This window comes from Cornus florida, unplaced genomic scaffold (assembly GCF_030987335.1).
Source record: "Cornus florida cultivar Cherokee Brave unplaced genomic scaffold, ASM3098733v1 CherokeeBrave_3.0.0_Hap2_Chr11, whole genome shotgun sequence".
Classification (NCBI taxonomy): Eukaryota; Viridiplantae; Streptophyta; class Magnoliopsida; order Cornales; family Cornaceae; genus Cornus; species Cornus florida.
This window is the reverse complement of record NW_026775581.1, coordinates 116,981,800-116,995,459: the sequence shown is the minus strand read 5'-3', so window position 1 is coordinate 116,995,459 and position 13,660 is coordinate 116,981,800. Positions and strand designations below refer to the sequence as shown.

At 41.2% G+C, this 13,660-nt stretch overlaps 1 protein-coding gene across 1 annotated transcript; it reads right to left on the bottom strand.

The window, feature by feature from the left end:
- Positions 1–1,536: 1,536 nt before the first annotated feature.
- LOC132281943 (uncharacterized) lies at positions 1,537–13,101 on the bottom strand. The gene is made up of 2 exons (XM_059783590.1): positions 12,561–13,101; positions 1,537–2,402 (listed from the first exon to the last, which is right to left on the bottom strand). The coding sequence occupies exons 1-2, from the start codon at positions 13,099–13,101 to the stop codon at positions 1,537–1,539; spliced, it is 1,407 nt and encodes a 468-aa protein (XP_059639573.1).
- Between the last annotated feature and the right edge of the window lie 559 nt (positions 13,102–13,660).

Below are 13,660 nucleotides of genomic sequence, written 5' to 3'. Positions count from 1 at the left end.
CAGCGTCCTGGCGGACATAATTAAAGCAAAGGCCAACTGTTCCATTCTTGGATATCTTTCCTCCGCACCCCTAAGTGCTTTGCTCACGAAGTATACTGGCCTTTGGACCCCTTCTTCTTCTCGTATCAGAGCTGAACTGACAGCTGTCGTGGAGACTGCAAGGTATATGTATAGTTCCTCTTCCGGTATGGTTCGAGACAGTAGTGGGGGAAAACTAAGGTATTGCTTTAGTTCTTTGAATGCTTGCTCACATTTTGGGGTCCATTCAAAAGCCTTCCTTAGCACACGAAAGAAAGGTAGACACCTGTCAGTTGACCGAGAGATTAGCCTACTCAAGGCAGCAATCTTCCCTGTTAGTCATTGTAGATCCTTAGTTGATCTTGGCGATCTCATGTCAATGACTGCTCGGATTTTCTCTGGATTGGCCTCAATTCCTCTTCTACTTACCATATATCCCAAGAACTTTCCTGAGGAAACCCCAAAGGCACACTTACTGGGGTTGAGTTTCATCTTATGACTCCTAAGTACCTCGAAGGTCTCCTGCAGGTCAGTCAAATGGTCTTCAGCTTTTAAGCTTTTCACCAACATGTCATCAACATATACCTCCATGTTTCTACCAATTTGATGCTTAAACATTGCATTCACTAGCCTCTGGTATGTTGCACCAGCGTTCTTGAGCCCAAACGGCATTACTTTGTAACAGTACAAACCTCTATCAGTGATGAAGGCCGTTTTTTCTCTATCTGAGGTGTACATAGATATCTGGTTGTATCCAGAATATGCATCCATGAAACTTAATAGTTCGTGTCCAGTCGTTCCCTCAATGAGCATATCGATTCTTGGGAGAGGAAAGCTGTCCTTCGGGCAAGCTTTGTTAAGGTCGGTGAAATCTACACATAGACTCCATTTTCCATTTGCCTTCTTCACTAGGACCACATTTGCCAGCCAGTCGGGGTAGTACACCTCTTGAATAAAGTCGGCTTTTAAGAGCTTTTCCACCTCTTCTGATATAGCCTGATTCCTTTCTGAAGCAAAAGTCCTCCTCTTTTGTCTGACAGGTTTGAAGTCAGGATTTACATTTAGGCGGTGCTCCATGATAGTGGGGTCTATACCCGACATGTCTTCATGTACCCATGCAAATACGTCTTGATTCTTCCTGAGGAATTGAGTAAGTTCATCTTTGATACCTGGGGGGAGTAAAGACCCTATACTCACTTTTTTCTTGGGCTCACCAAGGATGACCTCTTCTAGCTCCTTTGTAGGTTCCGTTCTATGAAAGTCTGGTCTATCTTTCCCTTCCAGCCCTTCAATCATAAATGCCTCTTGCGATTTTATTTTTCTGAGAGAGGTGACATAACATTTTCGAGCCATTGTTTGGTCCCCTCTTATCTCTCCCATACCATATTCAGTTAGGAAACGCATCAGGAGATGGTAAGTGGACGTGATTGCTTTCATAGCATTCAATGTCGTTCTCCCCAGGATAATATTATATGATGATGGGCAGTCCACCACTACAAAGTCCACCATTATAGTGACCTACTTTGGATTGGCTCCTGCAGTAACTCGAAGGGTAACTGCCCCCAGTGGATATACTTTGTCGCCTGAAAATCCCACCAGTGGTGACTTCATGGGTCGGAGCTTCTCTCGGCCAATTTTCAATTTCTCGTACGCCCTAAGAAATAGTATGTCAGCCGAGCTACCATTGTCTATTAGTATTCGTCGAACAGTGAAATTAGCAACGACCATGGAAACTACCAGAGGGTCATCATGGGGCTGGTGAATTCCCTTGTCATCTTCTTCAGAAAAGGTTATGACCGGCTCCTCAACTCGAGGTAATTTGGTTGGAGGACTTGTCATTCTAACTTCATTCACCTCTGAAAAACTCTGAATTCTCCTAACATGAGCCTTCCGAGCTGAACTCGTCTCACCACCACCAGCGAAGCCACCCGATATAACTTTGATCTCACCCATTGGTTGGTGTTGAGGAGGGCGATCATCTCGGCCCTCCCGGTCTGGGTTGGAGCCTCCTTTTCCATTTCTAGTTGTGAATTTGCGTAAATGACCTTTACGAACAAGGTTCTCAATCTGGTTTTTGAGGTCGAAACAATCCTCTGTGTTATGTCCATGGTCCCGATGAAACCTACAGTATTTATCTCGAGACCTCTTTGTTGGATCAACTTTTAGCTTTGGTGGCCATTTCAATGATGCGTTATCTTGAATCTGCAGAAAGACTTGCTCTACAGATGTATCTAGGAGGGTATAGTTATTATACTTGCCTGGGCTCGCTGGGCGGCAAAACGATTTGTCAGCCTGGTTGTTTGAGAATTTCTTGTACTTCAATTCCCTTTCCTCCCTAGTGCTAGGTGTTGGCCTCTTCTTATCCGACCTCTTATCTTCACCATCTTTGTTTTTTCGTGCATTCATAGCATCGTCAGTGTAATACTCCGTAATTTTAAAGAGTTTATTTAAATTAATTTTGTGTTAGGTTAATTCTTTAATGTGTAGATTTATTCACCTTTTAATTATATATGTTAAATTAGTTAATTAATTTTATTTATTTGTGCATGTAATATTGATTTTTTTGTTCTATATATTATAATGATTAGTTTAGACATTTTATTGGTTATGTTTTAGATTAATTAATATTATTTAATTAAAGTATTTAATTTGTATTTAATAATAATAATATTTATAATAATAATAATTATAATAGTTTATTAATAATAAAAATAATAATAATATTTATAATAAATAATAATAGTATTAAATCAATATAATGATGAAGAAATTAAATCTTAGGATAGGATTTACCTTAGGACATCTTGCTTGACTTGGCTTGCTAGCCTTAAAGCCTTATGGTTGGGAATGTGGTTAATTAAATGCAAAAATAGATATTTGTAATATTTAGATTATATAAGTTATGTATATATAGAAGTTAGCCCTTTAGTTGAGGATTCACATAAGTTGAAGAAGGAAATAATAAAAGTGAGTTCTTGTATAAGACCGAAAGGAAAAGAGAGAAAGAAAGGAGTCTGGACCGGTGTAGGGAATTTACCCGATTACGCGCAACCGGCGGATTTATTTTAAATCCAAAAAGGCAAGTTATTATCTACTTTTCCCCTTTGAATTAATAAATTAATTGTTTAGTTTATTTGTATGCATAGAGCCAAGGTTAGTAGATTAATAAATTATAAATTTTATCTTATTAAATTAATGAAATTTTAATTATATAGGATAGTATATATTTATTTAATATCCTATGAAATTAATCATGGCCAAAAATAATTAAATAAAGCTTTAGGGATTTTTCTAGAATTTTCTAGATTTTTCCGGGGCTTTTCTGCAATTTTCGGAGACCTTCCGGCGAGTTTTCCGGTCGCCGGCAATGGGGGAGATGACCGGAGTGATCCGGTGTGATACGGCACACCATAGGAGGGTATGCGCGCGCATCTGGACCATTAAACAGCAGCGATTGATCCGGTGCACCGCGGTCCATGTTACCGCGGTACACCCGGATCCGTGAGCGTTGGATGGAGGGAAGGTAGGTGGATTGATCCTGTGTGGCGCGCATGTAGGAAAGATGATGCAGCCAACCAACCGGAGGTCGCCGCGTCAGCAAGGAACCATTAGTGCGCGCGTGGCAGCGCGTGCGCGCGCGTGACTGATTCCAGACGCGCGTGGGAGCGCGTGCGCGAGCGTGGAACTCTCCAAACGCGCGTTGAAGCGCGTGTGAGCGCGTGGGAGAGTGGGAAAGCTTGGCGGCGCGTGTGGGGAGCTCTGGGAGGCGCGTGGGGGCGCGTGAAGGGCCTCTGCAGTTGCTGGAAAAGTCCAGAATACCCCTAGGGACTGTTTTGTCATTACCAGGACCTTCACTATACATTTTGGGCCTCGGGTTGGCATTTTTGGAATTAACGAGACATTATATTATTATTTTATTTCTCGTTAACTATTATAATGGTCCGATTAATATTTCTAAATATTAATTGTATCAATTAAAGGGTGAATCGCTAGTAAACGTATGTAATGAAGTTAAACGACTATAAATGGTATTATTATTTGTTTAAACTATAATAAACCATTAATGTTAAGTTAATTAGTGCTTGGTTTCATTCATATAAATGATCCATTATATATTATGGAATAGTTATACTGTTAATCGTATATAAACCATGATTATTATGCTGTGTGCATTTCAGAGAATAAATGGACTGTTTAAATTATGTCGCATTTATATTATATGGATGTGTTGCCATATAGAACCATGTGAGCTGGCTAATAAGTTTAGACTCATTTATACCTTATGCATTCGTTGCTATAGACAGATGTGTGGCTGTCGAGGTATGTGGTTTAATATTATTGGCATGTGTTGCCTAACTGACATACTCGGTATATTTATTAATATTGTTGGCATGTGTTGCCTAATTGATACGCTCAGTATATTCATCAGTACTTTGGGAGGTGTTATCACTGTGTAGTTCGTTATAGTCTGTGTTGTCAGTACCGTGCACCATGTATAATTGCTGATTTCCCGGGTAGGGAAAGGCGACACTTAACCACCTAGTGTGAGTCTAAGTGATCACCGTCTATTCTGGTTGAGGTCATGTTATACATTGGATAGTTCCCTTAGGATGTATACAAATATAGTACTCATCTGATTCATAATGATTAATTTATTTGATTCTCTGATTTGGGTCATAGTAGAGAGGACTTGCTCGTGGGGTTGACCCACCATTGTTGTTATTTCAGGATACGGTCAGTACCCGTTCCAAGGTTGAGGTTAGCAGTGTGGGACCACCATCCGAACTCATCTACTCTTACGATCCAGTTCAGGGTAGAAGTTTTACGTATTACTTCAGTTTCAGTTTTTATTTGCTTTTGACGTTGAACCCTCAGGTTTATATTTAGGGATCCTTGACATAGGATTTCCAAGTTGTAATGGAGTACTGTATTTAAATAAAGGATGGATGGATGTTGTATTATTTAGTGTTCCTTTCCTGTCTAAATTCTTTTATTATCATCATTTTGTATTCCATGCTTGTATATTGCCAATTGTTTTTTGATATTCCTCATTTTTCGTGTATAAGCCTGATCAACTTATGCGTGGAAAATGTGGGGGTGTTACAGTTGGTATCAGAGAATTCCAGGTTCGAGTGTCTTAGGGATCTGTGATTACTATACTTCCGCGTTGTGTATTCTGATAATTAGAGCCTAAGTATCAGGGTTCTTTGTATTCTTTAGTCGGTCCATTATAATGTACTGACGTTAGATTTTTCTGAATTCAAAAGAAGGATGTCTCGGCGTGGGACAAGGAATGCGAACCGTCATTGCAGTAATTCCCCAACTCAAAATGAGAATCAGGAATTTTCCCCTCAAGTTGTTGATATTATTGCACGAGCTGTAGCAGCAGGAGTAGCATCTGCTCTACGAAACCAGCAACCTCCTCCGATAGTACCTGTTCCTGAACCAGTGGCACAGCCAATGTCATGGGACAAAACTCGTCACTCATTTATCAGAGGGAATCCACCGACATTTGCGGGGTCCACAGATGTCTTGTTAGCATATTAGTGGAAACAGGAGAGCGAGCGTCATCTTCGGATGGTAATCTGTACCGAAGTGCAGAAACAGATGCTAGCTACGTTTATGCTGATAGGCAATGCATTGCAGTGGTGGGAGTCTATTACTACTGTCGATGAGAGGACCAGATTGACGTATGCTGAATTTCAGACTCGCTTTGATGACAAGTATTTTCCTATGTCAGTAAGATCAGCGATGAAGACTGAATTTCTGGATCTGCAACAGGAGGATATGACTGTGGCTGAGTATGAACAGAAGTTCATTAATTTGTCATTATTTGCACCAGAGGAGGTCAATACGGAAGAAAAGAAGAGAGACCGCTTTGTGAAAGGGTTAATATGGCTGATTAAAGTGGTGATCATAGGTAGTCCTGCATATACTACTTATATCCAGGTGGTTAATGCCGCCTTACAGCACTGCCAGATGAGGAGTGATTACCGGAAGTCCAAGGGAGATAAGCGGACTAACCGAGACTACCAGACAGTGGAGAAAGGAAGCAGCAGTGGTACAAAGTCCAATGATCGGGGCAGATTTCAAGGACATCAACCTTGGAAGAAAAACAAAGGAAACCCAGATGTGCAGAGGGATGGAGTCCCTAATCAGGGTAGACAAGGTGGGGTACCTCAGACCGGATAGGAACAGTGGTCGGGAAGTCAACAGAGGAGGCAGGCAGGTCCTTTTACGGGATGACGTTATCACTGTAGAGAGATTGGGTATCCGGCCAAGATGTGTCCCAAAGCTAAGCAGGGACAGTATGGGCAGCCGAGACTTAATCAGCTGTTACCTCTACCGGCCCCACCGATGCCACGTGGGCAAGTTCAGAATTTTCCAGCACTTCCAGCACCACCATTTCCTCCGGGACAACCTCCACAGCAGTTGCATCATGGCAGAGTTTATAACTTCATGCCACATAATGCGCAGGCTCCTCAGGCTATTGAGGGTATGTTTTCTATACATGGTAGAACTGCTCGTATACTGTTTGACACTGGTGCATCACATTCTTTTGTGTCTAGATCTTTTGTTATCTTATCTAGTATGACGACTCAGTTATGTGACCAACCTCTTAATATTTATACACCATTGGGAGTTGGCGCAATTTTAAGAGAGTGTAGCGGTGATATCCTTATAGATATGGGCCGGCTTCGATTTCTTGGAAATTTGTTAGTGTTAGATATGCATTCGTATGATGTTATACTTGGGATGGATTGGTTATCTCAGTACCATGCTCAGGTTAACTGTTACGAAAAGTCTATTGTATTTTCTATACCAGGACAGGCGATGTATCTTCTTGTTGTACCACAACCTGATAGAGGGCCTAGCACTTATTTATTCGTTCTTGAGGAGGACTCACAGGAAGCGGCTGCGGTATCTCGGGACAGTATCCCAGTAGTACAGGAATTCCAGGATGTATTCCAGGAAATTCCAGGCTTGCCACCGAGTCGAGAGATAGACTTCGTTATTGATTTACCTCCAGGCACTACGCCTATTGCTAAGGCGCCGTACAGAATGGCACCAGTGGAGATGCGAGAGTTGAAGGATCAAATTCAGCAGTTGCTCAGCCAGGGATTTATTCGCAGGAGTACTTCACCATGGGGAGCACCAGTACTGTTTGTCAAGAAGAAGGATGGATCTCTTCGTCTTTGTATTGATTACAAAGAACTGAACAAGGTCACTATTCGCAACAAGTACCCGTTGCCCAGAATTGATGACCTGTTTGATCAGTTGAAGGGAGCTACTTACTTCTCAAAGATCGATTTGAGGTCTGGTTATCATCAGCTACGAGTCAGAGAACAAGATGTTCCAAAGACAGCATTTCTCACAAGGTACGGATCTTATAAGTTTTGTGTTATACCTTTCGGTTTAACGAACGCTCCAGCTGTCTTTATGGACTTGATGAATAGAGTATACAGAGAGTACTTAGATCAGTTTGTCATTGTTTTCATTGATGATATTCTGGTTTACTCTAAGTCGGAGAAGGACCATGCCAGACATTTACGCACAGTGTTGCAGACACTTCGAGAACATCAGTTGTTTGCGAAGTTTGAGAAGTGTGAATTTTGGCAGAAATAGGTCAAATTTCTGGGTCATGTAGTGTCAGAAGAAGGGTTAGCAGTAGATCCAGCCAAGGTTGCGGCCGTTATGGAGTGGGGACAGCCTACCTCACCGACAGAGATTCGCAGTTTTCTGGGATTGGCGGGGTATTATCGCAGGTTCATCCAGGGATTTTCCAAAATTGCGGGTCCACTTACTCATCTGACTAAGAAGAATGTACCATTTGTATGGGATGATTCTTGTCAGACTACTTTTGCTGAATTGAAGAGTAAGTTAACTTCTGCACCTGTCTTAGCCACACCTCAGAGTGGAATCGAGTATTTAGTATTTACCGACGCTTCTCTGAAGGGTTTGGGTTGTGTGTTGATGCAAGAAGAGCGACCAGTTTCTTATGGGTCTAGGAAGCTTAAGCCTCATGAGCTTAATTACCCGACTCACGATCTAGAGCTCGCAGCAGTGGTTTTTGCCTTGCGTATTTGGAGGCATTATCTTTTGGGGGAGACTTTTCGATTGTTTAGCGATCATAAAAGTCTACAGTATTTGTTCACACAGAGGGAACTGAATATGAGACAGCGCAGATGGTTGGAGTTCGTGAAAGACTATCATTTCTCTATTCAGTATCATCCAGGGAAAGCGAATGTTGTAGCAGACGCACTCAGCCGCCGACCCTATGTCAGCCTTTCAGCTTTGTTTGCAACAGAGTGGGATGCTTTGAAGAATGTTGATGAGTTAGCAGACGCTTTTATGGCATGTGTGGTAGTAACTCCTTCTATCATTCATCAGGTCATTCAAGCGCAACTCTCAGATCAACAGTGTATTGATCGGGTTTCGGAGTTAGCCTCCGGAGATGTTCCTTTTTATTCTATAGGGACTGATGGAGGATTGAGGTACAAGGGATGTTTAATTGTGCCTTCAGCTGACAATTTGAGAAATGTTGTGATGAGAGAGACACACACTTCTCAGTTCTCTGTACATCCAGGGGGAGACAAGATGTATCAGGACATGAAACGCCAGTTTTGGTGGGTCGGCATGAAGAGAGACATAGCTATCTTTGTCTCTAAATGTAGCACCTGTCAGATGATTAAGATTGATCATCAGAGACCGCCAGGATCGTTACAGCCACTTCCCATACCAGAGTGGAAATGGGAGAGTATTTCCATGGACTTCATAGAGGGATTACCTACTTCACAGCATAATCACAACTCTATTTGGGTCATTGTTGATAGATTGACCAAGTCCGCTCATTTTCTGCCTGTTCGTTCAAACTTTACGTCAGAACAGTATGCTAAGCTTTATATTGCAGAAATGGTGAAACTTCATGGCGTACCATTATCCATCGTATCAGATAGAGATCCGAAGTTTGTATCAGGATTTTGGAGGAGCTTTCAGCAGGCTTTGGGTACAGAACTTTATCTTAGCACTGCTTATCATCCTCAAACAGATGGACAGACTGAGCGAGTTAATCAGATTTTAGAAGACATGTTGCGGGCATGTGTTCTTGATTTTAAGGGCAATTGGGAGGAATATTTGCCGCTTTCAGAGTTTGCTTATAACAATAGTTATCAGAAAACTATTGGTATGGCACCATTTGAGGCTTTGTACGGTAGACCGTGTAGGTCTCCTGTCTGTTGGCTTGGAGTTGGTGAGAACAGCTTTTTGGGTCCTGAATTTATTAAGGACACGTCAGAAAAGATCGCTATCATTAGGGATCGGATGCGTACAGCTCAAAGCAGATAGAAAAGTTATGCTGACTGTCGAACTCGTGCTTTGGAGTTTAAGATTGGAGATCAGGTTTTGCTTAAGGTTTCTCCCCTGAAGGGAGTAATGCGGTTTGGGTCAAAGGGTAAGTTATCGCCTCGTTTTGTGGGTCCTTTTATGATTACAGATTGGATTGGGGCAGTAGCTTATCGTCTGGCTCTACCAGATAATCTTCATAGGGTACATAATGTTTTTCATGTATCTATGCTGCGAAAATTTCTACGGAAAGAAGATCGATATCAACACATAGATGTGGGTGAAATTGAGTTGCAACCCGATGCAACCTATTTGGAACAACCTTACTGTATTCTCGATCGTAGGAATCAGATACTGCGCACGAAGACTATTCCATTAGTACGTGTACAGTGGAGTCATCATAGTGCTACAGAGTCTACTTGGGAACGGGAAGATATTATCCGTGCCAAGTATCCAGAGCTTTTTAATACAGGTATGTAGTGAATTTCGGGGACGAAATTCCTTTATTAGGGGGGGGGGGGGAGAATGTAATACACCGTAATTTTAAAGAGTTTATTTAAATTAATTTTGTGTTAGGTTAATTCTTTAATGTGTAAATTTATTCACCTTTTAATTATATATGTTAAATTAGTTAATTAATTTTATTTATTTGTGCATGTAATATTGATTTTTTTGTTCTATATATTATAATGATTAGTTTAGACATTTTATTGGTTATGTTTTAGATTAATTAATATTATTTAATTTGTATTTAATAATAATAATATTTATAATAGTAATAATTATAACAGTTTATTAATAATAAAAATAATAATAATATTTATAATAAATAATAATAGTATTAAATCAATGTAATGATGAAGAAATTAAATCTTAGGATAGGATTTACCTTAGGACATCTTGCTTGACTTGGCTTGCTAGCCTTAAAGCCTTATGGTTGGGAATGTGGTTAATTAAATGCAAAAATAGATATTTGTAATATTTAAATTATATAAGTTATGTATATATAGAAGTTAGCCCTTTAGTTGAGGATTCACATAAGTTGAAGAAGGAAATAATAAAAGTGAGTTCTTGTATAAGACCGAAAGGAAAAGAGAGAAAGAAAGGAGCCTGGACCGGTGTAGGGAATTTACCCGATTACGCGCAACCGGCGGATTTATTTTAAATCCAAAAAGGCAAGTTATTATCTACTTTTCCCCTTTGAATTAATAAATTAATTGTTTAGTTTATTTGTATGCATAGAGCCAAGGTTAGTAGATTAATAAATTATAAATTTTATCTTATTAAATTAATGAAATTTTAATTATATAGGATGGTATATATTTATTTAATATCCTATGAAATTAATCATGGCCGAAAATAATTAAATAAAGCTTTAGGGATTTTTCTAGAATTTTCTAGATTTTTTCGGGGCTTTTCTGCAATTTCCGGCGACCTTCCGGCGAGTTTTCCGGTCGCTGGCAATGGGGGAGATGACCGGAGTGATCCGGTGTGATGCGGCACACCATAGGAGGGTATACGCGCGCATCTGGACCATTAAATAGCAGCGATTGATCCGGTGCACCGCGGTCCATGTTACCGCGGTACACCCGGATCCGTGAGCGTTGGATGGAGGGAAGGTAGGTGGATTGATCCTGTGTGGCGCGCATGTAGGAAAGATGATGCAGCCAACCAACCGGAGGTCGCTGCGTTAGCAAGGAACCATTAGTGCGCGCGTGGCAGCGCGTGCGCGCGCGTGACTAATTCCAGACGCGCGTGGGAGCGCGTGCGCGAGCGTGGAACTCTCCAAACGCGCGTGGAAGCGCGTGTGAGCGCGTGGGAGAGTGGAAAAGCTTGGCGGCGCGTGTGGGGAGCTCTGGGAGGCGCGTGGGGGCGCGTGAAGGGCCTCTGCAGTTGCTGAAAAAGTCCAGAATACCCCTAGGGACTGTTTTGTCATTACCAGGACCTTCACTATACATTTTGGGCCTCGGGTTGGCATTTTTGGAATTAACGAGACATTATATTATTATTTTATTTCTCGTTAACTATTATAATGGTCCGATTAATATTTCTAAATATTAATTGTATCAATTAAAGGGTGAATCGCTAGTAAACGTATGTAATGAAGTTAAACGACTATAAATGGTATTATTATTTATTTAAACTGTAATAAACCATTAATGTTAAGTTAATTAGTGCTTGGTTTCATTCATATAAATGATCCATTATATATTATGGAATAGTTATATTGTTAATCGTATATAAACCATGATTATTATGCTGTGTGCATTTCAGAGAATAAATGGACTGTTTAAATTATGTCGCATTTATATTATATGGATGTGTTGCCATATAGAACCATGTGAGCTGGCTAATAAGTTTAGACTCATTTATACCTTATGCATTCGTTGCTATAGACAGATGTGTGGCTGTCGGGGTATGTGGTTTAATATTATTGGCATGTGTTGCCTAACTGACATACTCGGTATATTTATTAATATTGTTGGCATGTGTTGCCCAATTGATACGCTCAGTATATTCATCAGTACTTTGGGAGGTGTTATCACTGTGTAGTTCGTTATAGTCTGTGTTGTCAGTACCGTGCACCATGTATAATTGCTGATTTCCCGGGTAGGGAAAGGCGACACTTAACCACCTAGTGTGAGTCTAAGTGATCACCGTCTATTCTGGTTGAGGTCATGTTATACATTGGATAGTTCCCTTAGGATGTATACAGATATAGTACTCATCCGATTCATAGTGATTAATTTATTTGATTCTCTGATTTGGGTCATAGTAGAGAGGACTTGCTCGTGGGGTTGACCCACCATTGTTGTTATTTCAGGATACGGTCAGTACCCGTTCCAAGGTTGAGGTTAGCAGTGTGGGACCACCATCCGAACTCATCTACTCTTACGATCCAGTTCAGGGTAGAAGTTTTACGTATTACTTCAGTTTCAGTTTTTATTTGCTTTTGACGTTGAACCCTCAGGTTTATATTTAGGGATCCTTGACATAGGATTTCCAAGTTGTAATGGAGTACTGTATTTAAATAAAGGATGGATGGATGTTGTATTATTTAGTGTTCCTTTCCTGTCTAAATTCTTTTATTATCATCATTTTGTATTCCATGCTTGTATATTGCCAATTGTTTTTTGATATCCCTCGTTTTTCGTGTATAAGCCTGATCAACTTATGCGTGGAAAATGTGGGGGTGTTACAGTCAGCGTTCATGTGCTTCCGCGCTCTAACCATCAACTCTGTCATGCTTGTAGGGGCTTCCTTTGATAAGGAAAATAGGAACTTAGAAGTTTGTAGTCCTCCCATAAAGGCTGTGAGGGCAACCTTGTCGTCCACCTCTTCAACTTGCAGCATTTCAGTGTTAAAATGACTTATGTAATCACGAAGGGACTCTCCCTTCTGCTGCTTCACATTAAGTAAATGTGTTGCTGGTCTCCTGTGTTTCTGCCCAGCAATGAAGTGTCCTATGAATTGTTTGCTCAACTCTTCAAAGTTTTCAATGGAGCCTGGCTTTAATTTATTGAACCAAAGACGAGCCCAACCCTTGAGTGTGGTAGGGAAAGCCTTGCACATAATATCGTCCGGTACGGCTTGCAAATACATAAGAGCTTTGTAGGTCTCCAAATGGTCGAGAGGGTCCCGCGTCCCATCGAAGCTCTCAAGAGTTGGCATCTTGAATTTTTTAGGTAGAGGACAACTCATAACAGCTGGGCTAAAAGCTAGGTTAGTCTTTTGTACCATATCGTTCACTGCAGCCTGGCCCTTCCCTTTTATCGCTTACATGACATCGTCAACCTTGGCTTTCAGATCCTGCAACTCTAGATCGAACTGAGTGGCGTCCTCAGTCTTGTCTCCAACATAACTAGAAGTATCTCCACGGAGCCTGGTGGTATTCCATTCAGGGGACCGATGGTGATGGCTCCTCTGTTGACCCCCTATTTGACTAAGCTCAACATCGTTGTTAACCCTACGGGAGTCATCGTTGGGTACTTCACTGTTTCTCTCCTCGTTGGGGGCGGCTAAGCGTTGCAGAATCATCGCATTTTGCTGGACTAACTGGTTCACCAGTTGTTCCAACGCTGCGACGCGTTCCTGATCATTTGGGACGACGGGGGGTTGCCCCGTTGAAGTCCCTGCATCAGAAGCCTGCAACCCTTCGCCCTCGCCAGCAGCCAGACCAGATCGTAATAGAACCATGCTTTGTTTAGAGAACAAAAATAAGTTCCCACAGACGGCGCCAACTGTTGAAGATGGATTCTGCGCAACCCGGATCTGATCTAACTTCCTGAACAGAGAGAAG

Bases quoted from the DNA above. Each gene is read 5' to 3' on its own strand.
- LOC132281943 (XM_059783590.1), bottom strand. From the start codon at position 13,101: ATGGTACAAAAGACTAACCTAGCTTTTAGCCCAGCTGTTATGAGTTGT. The intron at 2,403-12,560 runs GTAACACCCCCA...GAAAAAACAAAG, and splicing joins GAAGCACATGAACGCTGACT to ATGGTGAAGATAAGAGGTCG.